Source organism: Balaenoptera physalus (assembly GCF_965194825.1).
Source record: "Balaenoptera physalus genome assembly, chromosome: 7".
In the NCBI taxonomy this organism is placed as follows: Eukaryota; Metazoa; Chordata; class Mammalia; order Artiodactyla; family Balaenopteridae; genus Balaenoptera; species Balaenoptera physalus.
This window is the reverse complement of record NC_138886.1, coordinates 30,939,840-30,956,779: the sequence shown is the minus strand read 5'-3', so window position 1 is coordinate 30,956,779 and position 16,940 is coordinate 30,939,840. Positions and strand designations below refer to the sequence as shown.

The 16,940-nt window shown below is 37.6% G+C and overlaps 1 protein-coding gene and 1 long non-coding RNA gene across 9 annotated transcripts in view; one reads left to right on the top strand and one right to left on the bottom strand.

Annotated features, from left to right (window-relative positions):
* LOC309663975 overlaps positions 1-16,940 on the bottom strand; it is a 129,778-nt gene that overhangs the window by 86,427 nt on the left and 26,411 nt on the right. The window lies entirely within an intron of this gene.
* Positions 1-16,940, top strand: part of PLPPR1 (phospholipid phosphatase related 1) — a 274,835-nt gene that overhangs the window by 238,242 nt on the left and 19,653 nt on the right. For all 8 annotated transcript variants that reach the window (XM_082468763.1, XM_082468756.1, XM_082468758.1 and 5 more), the window contains one exon: positions 3,653-3,785. In XM_082468763.1, the coding sequence (XP_082324889.1) occupies positions 3,653-3,785 (133 nt within the window). The remainder of the gene's footprint in view (positions 1-3,652; positions 3,786-16,940) is intronic.

Below are 16,940 nucleotides of genomic sequence, written 5' to 3'. Positions count from 1 at the left end.
GTTGATTTTAGTTGCGGCATGCAGGATCTAGCTCCCTGACCGGGGATCAAACCCTGGCCCCCTGCATTGGGAGCATGGAGTCTTAACCACTGGACCTCCAGGGAAGTCCCAATAGTATCAATTCTTATACTGCTTATCACCTTTGACATGAGAGTCTTAGGACATTTTACTTATGGATTTATTTGAACCCCATACCCTTTTCACAAGTTTTGTTTGGTATGCCTTGGAGTGCTTTTGTTTAGATCTGTATGTGTGCACATGTGTATTTTTAACAAGAACATGTTTTGTGTAGATGTTCTCTCACATTTTCTTGCTTTTTTGCCTCTTGTGTGAGTAGTGCCAACCTTCACTAAATGGAGGACTTCTAGAATTTTCTTCTCTCTTATAGAGTAAGGATGTTTTGGGCTTCTGAAATGGCTGAGGCAAGCAATGCTTATTTCTTTTCTTATTCCTATGTGTTTACCACTCTCCATCCCATTTCCCTGCTTTACTTTTTAATCATGTCATTTCACAACATCACATGATATACTTACTAGTTTATTTGTCTGTGGTCTCCCCCACTATTCTCTGTTCACTGCTGCGTCTCCCATGCTAGAACAATTCCTGGCAGAATGGGTGCTCCGTCTCCAAAATCGTTGAATGCAAAATGAGTATATGAGTAAATTTAGTTTAAAAGAGATACTTTACTTTGTATTAGTTAATCCTTAATTTTTTACTATATTCCTAAGCAGTACAGCAAAAATTGCATGCTTTCTGGTCCATATTGGGAATTCCCTGCAGAGAAATCTTCAGAGAAGTTAAGGTCAGAGGGTTCTACCCATACATAGATATTCTAACGATTCAGTCTTTTATTCATTCAACAAATATTGATTGAATCTACTATATACCAGTCCCTGTTCTAGTTACCATGCAAGGAAGGGCAAAAGTCTTTCCCATAAGGACATCATAGTCAAATGAAGAGGGACATACAGACAATAATTGCAATTAATTGGGTAGATGTCAGGATAGAGATCTGTGTAATACGTTGTGGGAACAATGACAAGGTAGGATCTCCCTTTTCCTGAGGGGACATGGCAAAGTTTCTTTATAGTCTACCTCGTTAAACCTGTATTCAAAAAAACCTGCATTAATCTGATATGCTTAATTCATTCAACATTGAATAACTACTATGTACCTTACACTGGGCTATGCCCTGGGGGCATAACTGGAATAAGACATGTGGGACATTCCAAAACAAGGAATAACAATGATAGTATGTAATCGTACTATCATTGTAATTTGTGATAGAAATGGAAAGGAGAAACACAAGGTAAGAGATTCACGTACAACATGAATGCCTAAGCTAGTCTGTGGGAGCAGAGAAAGCTCCCTCAAGGAAATACTATTTCATGTACCCGACTATGCATGAATTTATCCCCATCTGTTCACTAAGATAAAGAACAGTAATGCAGTGCCATAATTGCAGTGGAGACAAACAAAGCCCCGTGGCACCTTGTTTTGGCAGAGATAGGTCTAACAAGAAAAGAGGGAGGGCTGAGTTCTCGAAACTATTCAAATACTTTCACCTGATGGAGCATCAACTCATTGTTAATTCCAAAGGACGTCAAGCACAAAATATTCTTAGACATACATAGACAGCACCTGCCAAGGTGATCCATGCTGGCCCATCATTTGTCTGTCTGACCCTGAACTCAGTCTTTTCCTGCCAACTTCCATCCCATTCTGACTTGCCCATAGTTCTATTTCCATTACACCATTCTATCTTGTACTTTAATATCATCTACATTTTTTAGTGTTTAAAGCATATTGCATTTGTTTTGTTTTCTATGTTGTCAACATTAAACACAAATTCAACAAACATTTTATTGCATCACTGCTGAGTAAAAGTGTAGCAGCAGTAAGAGAAAGGACTCTGGGGCTTCCCTGGTGGCGCAGTGGTTGAGAGTCTGCCTGTCAATGCAGGGGACACGGGTTCGAGCCCTGGTCTGGGAAGATCCCACATGCCACGGAGCAACTAGGCCCGTGAGCCACAATTACTGAGCCTGCGCGTCTGGAGCCTGTGCCTCGCAACGGGAGGGGCCGCGATGGTGAGAGGCCCGCGCACCGCGATGAAGAGTGGCCCCCGCTTGCCACAACTAGAGAAAGCCCTCACAGAGAAACGAAGACCCAACACAGCCAAAAATAAATAAATAAACAAAGTAAACAATGCCTTAAAAAAAAAAAAAAAAAAAGAGAAAGGGCTCTGGAGCCAGGTTTTCCTGGCTTCAGAGCTAGGATTCGCGACAACCTTGGACAAATTATTTAACCCCTCTACGCCTCAGGTGTCTTATCTGTACAATGGGCTAACAGTACCTATTTATAGACCACCTGCTAGAGCTGCTTCAGACACTGTCTGGCTGTGTGTGGCCAAGTCCCTGAGACTTTCGGGTTCCTCCCTCATAAAAGGAAGGGGAAAACATCTGTAGACGATTCCAGTTTTACTATTCTATAACTTAACTTCCATCTCTCATGTGCCATTCATGACGTTGGCATCTTGATCCATCTAAACCGATATTCTATAATGATAGGAAGAGTATAAGGCATAGGAATTCTTAAAACATTGATGAAGTTTATCTAAAACCACAAGCACACGCATAGCAAAGAAGAACAATTATAAGATCACATTCTTCTGGGGAAATATTGAAATGAGGGTTCAGAAAATAAAAGTGGCATATGATGTGGTGGGAAATGTGGACCAATGAATACCAATCCCAGTGCCTCCACATGCCAGTTGTATGCTCTGCAGGGTAAGTTACTTAACTACACTGAACTTTCATTCTTCACCAGTAAAACAAAGGTAATACTACCAACACTAGGGATTTTGTTACCATGAAAACTATTATGATAAAGTGCTTGACACCCAGTTTGCAATAGATAGTGGTAATTATTAACTTTTTATTCACTGAAGGTTCTCAGTCTTCAGTCGTGGCAGTGTCAAAGTTGGTGACAACTTCCCTCATGCCAGATCCTTATTTTAAATGGGAATACAGTACGCTGGGTGCTATAAGCATAACGAAGAAATATAAGATATGGTCCCTGTCATCAGGAAGCTTACAATGTACACAAAGGCATTATGATTTAAATGGTAATATACGTGTATTAGTTCAAGATAACGAGAGGTGCCAATCATAAAGGTGTGACAGTCAACCAGTTCAGAGTAGGAGAATATCGATCAGGCAAATGTGTTCAAATAAAGATGGTAGTATTGCCACATAATGAAGTAATATTGCGATGGGTGCGTATAACACCCTCCTGGGCTGTCCCAGTCATTCTGCATCATTGCAATGCACACATTCAGCTAAAAATATTCAAATCCAGCCTGAGTGAGCCTTATCATAGATTCTATTATTCAATTTATTATTTCAACTTAGGTTTAATATGACTTTAGAATTTAATATTATAGCCTGAAATCTATCTGAAATTATCAATTATTGCTTTCTCTAATACTTTTAAAGAGTTAACTGCAAATTACTATTTAACTCTCCATCTCTCCAACATGATATCTTCTAATATAATTGTGAAGCCTCAGAAGTTTTGAGTTTTTTCTTAAGCTACTGGTCTCTTTTATCAGACAGCTATCCAACTTGACAATTCTTCAACATTCCTTCTCCAGATTTTTATTGGTGAGATATCCATGTATTTCATAAAGTCAACCAGAGAATCTCTGATTGCCCAGGAGAAAACAATTCTGACCGGAGAATGCTGTTACCTGAACCCCTTACTCCGAAGGATCATAAGATTCATAGGTGAGTACAAGGGCATGTTGGACTAAGCCCTCCCTTATAGGTAAAACTTACTAAACTTACTGAAGATGAACACACTTGATAAAATAACCTAAGCTATGGAAGCATCAACTTTAAAAGCAAGAGTTGTTTTGGGGGTTTTCCAGGAAGTACAGAAATTGAGCCTGATCCAGGTGCCAAGTCAAATTTTTGATCCTTAAAATGAAGCAATACTTACTAAATTGTTTTACAAATGATTTCAACTTTGATTTTTTTTGCCTACACAATACTTATCTGAGATTCCCTTGGGACATATATTTTAATATTGACTGGATATTGCCATATACCCTTTAGCTGAGTCAGGCAAGGGGGTACAGCATCAGGAAACACCAGTAAAATGAACTAGAAATAATCAACTTTCCTGACAAAACTTTCCTATCCGGTAACTTTGTTATACAAGGAACTTTTAAAAGTATGGAAAATCTAATCCATCAGGTCTTAAAAAGAATGCCTTTCCAAAGTTGGAAAACAAATAGTTTTATTAGTGTTCATGATGAGGAATAATTAAGACATTTTCTATAACCCTCCTTCTAGAACTTTTATAAAAATCCTGAGGGTATATGGATAATGATTATAAATATGGGAATGAATGTGTATGTGAGTAAAGGTAGGAATATAGATCTCTCAGAGTTCCTACACGGTGAGTACTCAGTAAGTAGCTATTAGTGTTCTAATGAGATCCTGCAAATACCTACTGGTCAGGTGTTCATGGGAGCCAGGATAAAACTCTGAAAGTATCAACATGGTGCTAAAACAAGCCATGATACCATTTAGAACATATGGAACTGACAACTGAGAAAGTGAGGGCCAGAACACAGCTCCTTTGGTTATCCTTAATCCTTTTCTTCCTGTTGTAGAAAAGGGTCGAATTTCCTCAAGTCATGAGCAAATGATCATTATCAAAATCAAATATGCAGTAACTTCACGCACCCCTATGTTCACAGCAGCACTATTTACAATAGCCAAGACATGAAAACAACCTATATGTTCATTAACTGATGAATGGATAAAGATGTGGTACATATACACAATGGAATGTTACTCAGCCATTAAAAAGAATGAAATAATGCCATTTGCAGCAACATGGATGGACCTAGAGATTATCCTACTAAGCCAGAAAGAGAAAGACAAATACCATATGATATCACATATAAATGAAATCTAAAATATGACACAAATGAACATATCTATGAAACAAAAACAGACTTACAAACATAGAGAACAGACTCATGGTCGTGGGGTGGAGGGTGGAGGGAAGGACTGAGAGTTTGAGATTAGCAGATGCAAACTAGTATATATAGGATGGATAAACAACAAGGTCCTACTGTGTAGCACAGGGAACTGTATTCAATATCCTGTGATAAACCGTAATGGAAAAGAATACGAAAAGAATATATATGTATAACTGGATCACTTTGCTGTACAGCAGAAATTAAACACAACATTGTAAATCAACTATACTTCAATAAAATTTTTTAAAAATATGCAGTAACTTCTAACATTGGCATGGGAGTTAGGGAAGTAGTAGAGTGGGAGGGCTAAGAAAACCTAAGTTAAAAGAAGTAACCCTTAACATTAAAATAGTCTTCGGCATTTACTGATGGTATTTGCAGAATGACCTGTGGGCGTCTGCAGTCGGCTCATTGGGTATACCCTCATCCATATGATGTCACCTCTACCTAGTTTACTTATTCCAAACAATGGTGCCTTTCAAAGACATCCAGAGTTTGGTCACTTGCTACCAGAGTGGCTTCAAGGAAGACAAGAGGAGAGGCGAGAATATTTATTATACAGAACACTGGACTAGACACTTTATAATTTCGTTGGATCCACCCAACACCCTATAAAGTAGGTTACAGTTCTAACTGTGCAGATGAAGAATATGATATAAAATGGGATAAAGTAACTGTTCCCAAGGACTATGAGTGTGTGGGTAAGGCTAATAATGCCTGTATTAGGGATCTTCTAAGCATGAAAAATACTATGATAAAGTGCCTGACACCCAGTTTTCAATAGATGATGGTAATAATTAACTTTTAAGTTTTCATTCCATGATTTTGCTTTCCGTGGTTTCAGTTACTCACAGTCAGCCAAAAATATTAAATGAAAAATTAAAGAAATAAACAATTCATAAGTTTTAAATCATGCTCCATTCTGAGTATGATGAAATCTTGTGCCATCCTGCTCTGTCGTGAATTATCCCTTTGTCCAAATTATCCCACCCGTCGGTCACTTAGAGGCCGTCTGGTTATCAAATCAACTGTCATGATATGGCAGGGCTTATGTTCAAGTAATCCTTATTTTACCTAATAACGGCCCCAAAGCGCAAGAGTAGTGATGCTGGCAATTTGGATATGCCAAAGACAAGCCGTAAAGCACTTTCTTTAAGTGAAAAGGTAAAAGTTCTCAATAAGGAAAGAAAAAAATCACATGCTGAGGTTGAACAGTAAGAACAAATCTTCTGTTTGTGAAATTGTAAAGAAGAAAAAAGTAATACATGTTAGTTCTGCTGTCACACCTCAAACTGCAAAAATTACAGCCACAGCACATGGTAAGTGCTTAGTTAAGATAGAAAAGACATTAAATTTGTACAATAAGATATTTTGAAAGAGAGAGATTACATTCACCTTTAATTACAGTACATTGTTATAATTGTTCTATTTTGTTATTATTGTTGTTAATATCTTACTGTACTTAATTTATAAATTAAACCTTATTATAGGTATATATGTATTAGAAAAACATAGTATGTATAGGGTTTGGTATGATCCACAGTTTCAGGCATCTACTGGGGGGTCTTGGACCATACCCCCGTGGATAAGGGGGGACTACTGTAATTTGTGATCCCTTGCAGAGCAGGGACTATATCTTTTTCACTTTGTATCAACAGCATATTGCAAAATGCCTGGCACATAGTAGGTTTTCCGTAATTTTTTTGGAGGAGTAAAGAGCAAAAACTAAACTCTGTTAAATCATAGATTTGCCTAAAATTGCTTCCATAAATGCTGATTCTTAAATATTCATTTGCCTCCTGTTTAATTAACTTTACTACCTCTCTTCAGCTTAGTTCTAGAAGATTAAGGTACATAAATAAGGCAATTTCTAAGAAAGTCTATTCTGACTTTTCATATAGGAGAGTTGAAGATGGGGGGAGGGGTCTATCTTGAGATGGGTAACTTTTTCTTAGTATCTGTGGATTAAATTTTTCCATAAGAGAAAAAAACATATTACTTGAAGTAAAGATCCTTTAGATGGAGATGTTTCCTTTGAAAAAATTAAATAAGGTAATAAAATGCATTAGAAATGTTATTGTAAAGATCTTAACAGTCTTTTTTTCTAGCCCAGTAGCCACCAAAGTACACACCATGCAGATGGCATCAGAAAATAACAACTGTTTCAGCTAACTATTCTAATTAAGCTGAAATGGCATGACTTTGCTCTTGCAGTTTATGTAATTATTCTAGAACCCATTATCAACAGTGTTACCCAACAAATACAATCAGCTTCGCATTGCAAAAATGCTCAGTGGCCTAGCAAAATATTTTTTAAAAAAATAATGCTTTATGCTGTCAAGGATGAGAAAAAACTTGGGATTCTAGTACAATTCTAGTGAGACTAAGTTGATATACCCTTTCTGCACAGCAATTTGACAGTATATTTCAGTAGCCTTAAAATAAGCCTCCTTTTTAACCCAAAATCCTACTTCAAATAATCTTTCCTAAGGAAATGATCAGAAATGTAAATTAATTTTTATGGACTAAAATTATTTTGTCATAACATAAATTAGAAACATCCAATAATATAATTTTTACAAATAATGCTACCATCATAAGGTACAGTCTCAGAAAATGGTATTTTTTAAGAATTTTTAATGAAAGGGGAAATATTCATGATATAACACTATGTGGAAAAAGTCAAGACACTAGGAACCTATGATTATTTCTAAATAAAAAGAATGCAACATGATACGTATGTGTGTATATGTATCTGAACATGTATTTGTGTGTGTACGTATTTGTGTGTGTGTACATGTATCCCATAGAAAAGAGATTGAAGAAATGTAGAAGTTAACTGTTGTTATTCCTGAGTTGTAGGTTAATAGGTGAATGATTTTATTTTTTGCTTTTTATTCTGTAATTTCCAATTTTTTTAAATCATAAATATGTATAATTTTAAAATCAGTAAAAGGGCTAGACATTTTGGGAGGAGTGGCAAAAATAGAGGCTATCCCAAAGGATGGCCAAGTCCTCTAAACACAGTGTTTGGCGTCGAAAGCAGAGCTGAAAGTGGCACCTTGGCTCTTGAATTCCCTGTCTTCTCTAGACTGTGTGGCAGGGACTTGAACAGATAGCCCCTCACCCCACCCCACAGAGTCAAAGTAAATTTTAACTGAGAAAATGGCAATAGCCAAGTCAAAGGGAAAACATTCAAATTAAACCATCGCTTCCTGTAGACAAATGCTAATTGTGTTGACCTTGACAGAGAGGATTGAATTCCTCTGATTCACAAATCCAACAATAAATTTTTTCCTCAAGGTTCTCATCATTATAAGGAGGACGAAATAGACTCACAGACATAGAAAACAAACTTATGGTTACCAAAGGGGAAAGGGCAAGGGGTATAAATTAGGAGTTTGGGATTAACAGATACACACCGCTACGTATTAAAAAAGCAACAAGGATTTACTGTATAGCACAGGGAACTGTATTCAACAACTTATAATAACCTATAATGGAAAAGAATCTGAAAAATATATAGAGAGAAAAAACTGAATCACTTTGCTGTATACCTGAAACTAACACAATATTATAAATCAACTATACTTCCACAAATAAACAAACAAAAAGAAGATGCCTGGTTTCCCAGGCTTCAGCTATAAACCCTCATAGTTAACTTCTGTAACCATTTCTAAACTGTTGTATAATTTCTCACATTGTGTTATGTGATGTGGGAAGGGAGGAAAGAAATTGCCTGAACTAACAAATTTGACCAACGTTTTATCAAAACAAATGTGGTCAAATTAGTGACACATATTTAAGGCTTCTCCCTTTCCTCATTTTTGTCTCTCCATTCCTTCCCTTCCTGTATCAGTTCCTTCGGTATGCATTAAATTGAACAACCACCATACACAGATTTAAGTTCCCAAAAGAGATAAACCTGTACATTCTCTTTTCAGCAACAAAGACAAAATAAGGAAGTCACATTTAAATTCTTGTCATTCACAAATATACTTGAGTAATCATATTCTTGTAAATATTAAATAGTAACTTTTTAATTTAATACTGAAAGTATGAATAAAAAGCATTAGAATTTCATGAGGGTTTTTGGTTTGTTTGCCTTCTTGAATAATTTTCTTTTGAGTTAAAGAAAAAACTGATCCAGATATACCAAGATTAGATTGACTTTTGGCACCTAAAATAGCCTGTCATCCAGAAACTGTTTATTATGGGCTTTTCATTTGGGATCACACAGTTGCTCCATTATTACTTCCAATAAAAATTTAATTAAATACCAAGCAAGTCTTAGGCCATTTAGGTCAGGTCTAAGGATTAGATAGCACTGGACAGAATAGAAAGTACCATGGTAAACAGTTAATTCATGTAATGCTAATTAATTGCCATAAATTAAGTGTGATCTAAATGAAGCATGAATATTTTAAATGCAGCCTCAAAGGTCACAGTGTTTTATGGTTGTAAGAATTCATACCCTGAGACAAGCTCAGCCTTTTCAAGAACTAGAAAATCCTTCTCAATTTTGAAAGTCATTTAGATGTACTTTATCTGAAAGGACACTCCATTTGATTCAATCAGTCCATTTCTACTTGCATTCAGTATTTATAATTATAAATGGGGGGGGGACTGATCATATTTTCAACCTTCAGCAAGTAATTTTTTGGGCATGTACCATATGCAAAACACTGATTAAGGTGTTGAGGACATATTACTGAACCAAACAGAGATTTATGTGCTCTCATTGAATTTATATTCTAGTGGGGGAAGCCAGGCATTAAACTAAAAATCATAAATCAGATGTAAATCATAGTGTTTGTGAGAAGGTAAGTGTTATGGGGGAAAATAATGTAGAAAAAGGAAATAGGGGGTTTGTGGAGGCAGATATGCAATTTTAAATGGGAAGGGAAAGACTGCCCTACAGTGAGAATCGTCTAGAGTTGGCAGCGACTTCATAGCAGGACAGTGACCATCCCAGGAAACTAGGTGCCCAGTGAACTAGGCCAGCTCCATGTGCTAACTGTGGAAGCTGACCTTGGCTGCATAGTCTAAAAATCAGTTGCAGTGCCCAGGCACCCGACTTTAGTTCCGAGTCCAGAGGCTTGACATTAAAAGAGAAATGTCAAAAGCAAGGCAGGGCATGGGCCTATAAGTTGATGGAGATATTTCTAGAACTCAGCAACAAGAACCAGATTTGAAGCCTAGGTAAATAGATGAGGAGGAGAAAGCCAGGATGGATCTTAGGGAGTAAAGGGAACCTCAGTCTCTAGACCCCATGAGCAGCCAAGCCAGCACAATTTGAGACGAAGATGTTGGGTGCTTCCCACTAGGGACCAGGATTGGCTCTGGATGCAGGCAGGGGAGGCGTGCTGAGGCTGGGAGCCTTGGCTGACTTCAAAGGCATAACCAGGGATCAAGCTCAGTGCAGAGAACAAGCCTGCTCCGCTGTGAATGTCATCCTCACTGAACCAGAGCATTACAGACCCAAACAAGACTCCTGGCCCAGAACTCTGTAAGTTACTCTAATTGTCAAGAGGAACGCTATTTAGTCATGAAACTCAAGTGACCCTTTTCTGAGGGCCCTTCCCAGCACCAGTGTTTAGAGGCTGGACTCAAATAAAAGGTCTAACTGAGCTGCTTAGGACTAAGTAGAAGGACAAGTAAAGATTGATGCTTAAGGACTCACTAAAAGGACTAAAGATTGCTGCTTCCTCTAGCACTTTTCAGATTAACCAGCGCAAACTCATGGCACTTCAGTGAACTTATTTGCTGTAAAGCAGAGTTTCTCTACCTCAGCACTGTTGACATCTTGGGCCAGTTAATTCTTTTCTGTGTGGAGGAGGGGACATCCTACATTGTAGGCTGTAGGATACATAGTAGCATCCCTGGCCTTTACCCACCAGATGCCAGTAACACCCCCTCCTCCATTAGTGACAACCAAAAATGTCTCCAAACATTGCAAAATGGACCCTGGGGACACGATCACCCTCAGTCGAAATCCACTGCTGTCAAGGTTTTAAAAAGTATTTCAAAGACTTTTTAAAAGTCATTATTTATGTTTTATTAATATTTATTAACATTAATAAAGTTTTATTAATATTTATGAATATTAATAAAGTTTTATTAATATTTATGTTATGCAAGATTACATACCACAAAATCAGGCACAGCGAGGTACAAAAATACTGTCTGAATATCAGAAATGACTCCCAACAACTGATAAAGGGCAGTTTCAAAGTCTTCTACGATAAAAAAAAATAAAATTCACAATATGTGCAAATATCGAATCATTGCATTGTACACCTGAAACTAATATAAGGTTACATATCACTCACACCTCAATTTAAAAAAGAAAAATACAGTAGTGTGTGCTTTGAAAATAATTTAAATTATTAGAACATAATGAAAACGATCAGGAAATGCTGATGCAGAAGGCAGCAGCACCAGATCAGTACGGGCTGGTCACCGACAGGGCTGGCAGCTGCCTGCTGATGGAACTTGAGGCTGGTCTGGTGGTGGGAATGGGGGTGCATTCAGATCTACAGCTTGATATGAATCATACTTATCCATATTTTCATACTTTTATAAATATGAATCAGAAAGGGCAGAATTTGAAGGCTGTTATTTGGAAGCTCTCCAGGCTTTGATTGCCTGATTTTAGATTTCTTGGCAGGTAAGGAATGGAAAATCTTCCCTCTCCACATTTAGTCTGTATCTAGGTATACTTTCTAGACTTATCTGTATCCTCCTCCAGCCATTTTATTGTAAAATTATCATTGCCTCGGGCGAACTTTCAGGATTTTGTCTGTCAGCGTTTGGATCCACACTGCCTAGGGGAAGTGAGAAGCAGATACTGAAAGGCAGCAAGAGTGAGAGAGGAGGCTGACCCTTGAGACAGAAAGCCCTGAGGGAGCTGTCCTGACTGAAGAGTAAAGACCCTCCTGTTGAGATAAAACCATGTTATCAAGAAATCAGGCAACTTTATGCTTTGGGGGAGTAGAAGTGTATTGGTTTGCTCTTTCATTTATAAAAACATTTGGGGGCTTTTCTGGTTGATTACTCTTCCTCTTCCCTTACCACGATGTGATGCGTAGTTACAGTAATGACACAGTATTCTTTAAATACCACCAGCTCATTGTATTGTAAAAAAGGTGCTTTATTAATACAAAGGATGAATAACACACAGAGTTGAACATATGTTTGAGGTTGTTAGAATTATAGGGTTCTTATCTCTTTCCTCTGTTTTCAAAATAATTTTATAATCAACTTATTTGAAATACTGAGGATATCCCCATCCCTCAGTTATAAAAATGAGTCCCTAATATCTACATAGATCTCACAATTTACAAAATGTTTTTTACAATGATTTTCTACGATTTGCATTAATAACCCAGTGATTTAGGTCTATTTAAAACCTCTTTTACAGATAAAGTAACTGAGGTTCAGACTGATTTTAATAAAATCTATTCTTCAGATTAAAACCATGACATCCAGACAAGTAGACTGCTGTCAGCCTTTGGTGTTTCTGTGACATATACAGGAAAGACAGACCCAAGAATCTTGTTCTGTGAACCCTTGAAATTAACTATCCAAGGAACTGATGTATTTAGTTCTGTCAGAAACTTCTTCTTGAAGCACAATATTTGATGTGTGTAGATCAATTTGCACTGATGGTGTTTGTATTATACTAGAAACAAAGTCAGATTCATTGCTAAAGTGATGAGAAAAGTGCCTCATTCAATGATGACATATCTTAGGTATTCTATCATCTTCTTGTGGGAAAATTATTGGCTAAAATATTGAGGAATTCTTGTTCTGTTGTGACAAGGCAAACATTTCATCGGGGGCATGCTCTAAATCCTTGCCTCTTCTCAGCGCGTGGGTGAGAACTAAAGTGCTCTTTTTCATGGCCTGATGCCTACCCATATATTTTCTTAAGTACATGAAAATACAAGCTTAGAGGGTCGTGAATAAGAGTTTGGATTGAGAGCCATAACTATTTAGTGTCTAATCTCAGCTCTTCTACTTGCTAGCTGTGTGAACTTGGTCAAGTTAATTGACCTCTCTGTGCCTCAATTTCCTCATCTGTAAAATGGAGATAATGGTGTCTACCTCAAAGAGTTGTGGTGAGAAGTAAATGAACTAATATTTCAAAGCATTTAGAATAATACCTAGTACATACTAAGCGCAGTGTATTGGCTACATTATTATCCTCATTACCTAGTATCCATGGCAGTCTTATTTAAACATCTCATCAGCTCAGTACACCTTGCTAGGAAATGGGATGAACATGGTAACTGCAGATAAAACGTCTTCATTAGGAAACTTCTAGTTTGCATAAAACATGTTACAGAGAAAACATTTCAACATGTCTTCTTTTTCTAAAGAAATGGTTGTTTCCTGAAGGAAAGATCTTCACAGCTGAATTGAGAGCACATTTGCAACAGCAGAATTACTTTCTCCACTGAGATTTCCCACTAGGGACCTTGATGTGGCAAAAAGAAAAGCAAAAAGGAACTGTATTCATTTCTTTGTATCTTGTATTCCATTTGCAATGGTGCTTGGATCAAAGATGTGATCTAGAATTAAGACCTGGTGATTGAATCAGAATGTACTTTGAGGAAAGTGAACATAAGAATTCCTTAGATGTCCCCCCTTCTGCTGTCAAAATGGTGACCACATGCCACTTGCTTGTACTTGTTTGTGTGGGATAAGATCTTCATCAATTTTCCCACTAAAATAAAGGCCAGGAATTGAGTTGAGCCTGTGTTTCCATGTTTTTTGAACATCGTTGTAGAAGAACTACCACAAAAGATTCACAAAGGTGATTAACTTCTGAAAATGAGAAAACGCTCAACCATACTTAATCTCACACAACACAGTCCTTGAATTCTCTTTCACTGCATTGTTTTGCTAACATAGACAGGAGAGCAGTCCTCTTTCAGAAATGTTTGATAAGAGGTTGAGAACATATGCTGAGGAAGGAGTAAGAGTCCCCTCCCCTTTTCAGAGAGTACTATTACCAACCTAACCCAGATAACTTGTTTTTATGTCTTTTCCACTATCCTTTCTTTTTTTTAATTCTATGTGTTAGTTTCTCCACATGAAAAATATGTAGGAGCCATGCTTTCATGTACCCATGTGTTAATATTTAAACTGACAACTACTGCAACTTCTCGGAATCAAAAATGGGGCAATTTGTCCCAAAGATGTGCATGTCTATGTAAAACTGTACCCAGGTGCATCATGATTTCCAGGTTCTTGTGCTTCACAAATGTCTACAGTAAGAAGTCTTTCCTGTATATATATAGCATGGATCTTCAGACTCCAAATTAAGGTTCTTTTCTCATTCTTGCTGCATTGAAAATGGAGAATGCTTTGATTTCCAAACTATGATTTACAAGTTTTCTGACTCCTGAGACACTTATAAAGCCCCAGTTTTCAATGATCCTCTGTTTGCTAAGACACCTAGCACTCTGCAGGATTTTGTGACATTTATTAAAAAGAAAAATGGTGCCTACATCACACATGCCAAGTGGTTTCATGTCAAACCCACGTTCAACAGAATCAGGGATGTGAGACACCAACATGAGTTAGAAAATTTGGACAAGTTCCTATGCTCTTTTACCCTCTTCTCCTGTCAATCTTCTCTGAAGTTTCTTCAGCAATTGATTCATGATTCCACAAATATTTGTTTGCTATGGACCAGGTTTGATACTAGGTGCTTGGATACAGTGTTGAACAAAAATAGATGTGTTCTCTGCTCTTTAGAGCTTGCATATTCTACAATCCTAATGGGAGAGATAGACATTACTGAATAATCACACATATAAATTTCCTACTGAGATAAGCGGTACAAAAAAGAAGCATAACGGTACAATAATAGTCTAAAATAGGAGTATTTTTTCCTATGCACCTATGGTCAATTAATCTACAACAAAGGAGGCAAGAATATACAACGGAGAAAAGACAGTCTCTTCAATAAGTGGTGCTGGGAAAACTGGACAGCTACATGTAAAAGAATGAAATTAGAATATTCTCTAACACCATACAGAAAAATAAACTCAAAATGGATTAAAGACCTAAATGTAAGACCAGATACTATAAAACTCCTACAGGAGAACATAGGCAGAACGCTCTTTGACATAAATTACAGCAATATCTTTTTGGATCTGTGTCCTAGAGTAATGGAAATAAAAACAAAAATAAACAAATGGGACCTAATTAAACTTAAAAGCTTTTGCACAGCAAAGGAAATCATAAACAAAACGAAGACAACCTACAGAATGGGAGAAAATATTTGCAAATGATACGACCAACAAGAAATTAATCTCCAAAATATACAAAGAGCTCATACAGCTCAATATCAAAAAAAACAAACAACCCAATCAAAAAAACGGGCAGAGGGTTTCCCTTGTGGCACAGTGGTTAAGAATCCACCTGCCAATGCAGGGGACACAGGTTTGAGCCCTGGTCCGGGAAGATCCCACATGCCATGGAGCAACTAAGCCTGTGCGCCACAACTACTGAGCCTGTGCTCTAGAGCCCATGAGCCACAACTACTGAGCCCACGTGCCACAACTACTGAAGCCCACGCACCTAGAGCCCGTGATCCACAACAAGAGAAGCCACTGTAATGAGAAGCCTGTGCACTGCAACAAAGGGTAGCCCCCGCTCACCGCAACTAGAGAAAGCCCGCGCGCAGCAACGAAGACCCAACGCAGCCAAAAATAAATAAATTTTTTAAAAAATTTGGCAGAGTAATATTCCACCTAGAGGGGTGGGATAGGGAGGGTGGGAGGGAGATGCAAGAGGAAGGAGACATGGGGATATACATATACATATAGCTGATTCACTTTGTTATAAAGCAGAAAGTAACACACCATTGTAAAGCACTTATACTCCAATAAAGATGTTAAAAAAAATAAAATAAAAAAATTTTTTTTAAATGGGCAGAAGATATGTATAACTGCATCACTTTGCTGTATACCTGAAACTAAAACAATACTGTAAATCAACTGTACTCCAATATAAAATAAAATTTAAGTTTAAAAAATGGGCAGAAGATCTAAGAAGATATACAGATGGCCAACAGGCACATAAAAAGATGCTCAACTGCTCATTATTAGATAAATGCAAATCAAAACTACAATGAGGTATCACCGCACACTGGTCAGAATGGCCATGATCAAAAAATCTACAAACAATAAATGCTGGAGAGGGTGTGGAGAAAAGGGAACCCTTGCACTGTTGGTGGGAATGTAAATTGATACAGCCACTATGGAGAACAGTATGGAGGTTCCTTAAAAAACTAAAAATAGAACTACCATACGACCCAGCAATCCCACTACTGGGCATATACCCTGAGAAAACAATAATTCAAAAAGAGTCATGTACCACAATGTTCACTGCAGCACTATTTACAATAGCCAGGACATGGAAGCAACCTAAGTGTCCATCGACAGATGAATGGATAAAGAAGATGTGGCACATATATACAATAGGATATTACTCAGTCAGAAAAAGAAACGAAATTGAGTTATTTGTAGTGAGATGGATGGACCTAGAGTCTGTCATACGAGTGAAGTAAGTCAGAAAGAGAAAAACAAATACCGTATGCTAACACATATATATGGAATCTTAAAAAAAATGGTTCTGATGAAACTAGAGGCAGGACAGTAATAAAGATGCAGACGTAGAGAATGGACTTGAGGACGGGGGCGGGGTAGGGTGTGGAGGAGAAGCTGGGATGAAGTGAGAGAGTAGCACTGACATATATACACTACCAAATGTAAAATAGATAGCTAGTGGGAAGCTGCCGCATAGCACAGGGAGATCAGCTTGGTGCTTTGTGACCACCTAGAGGAGTGGGATAGGGAGGGTGGGAGGG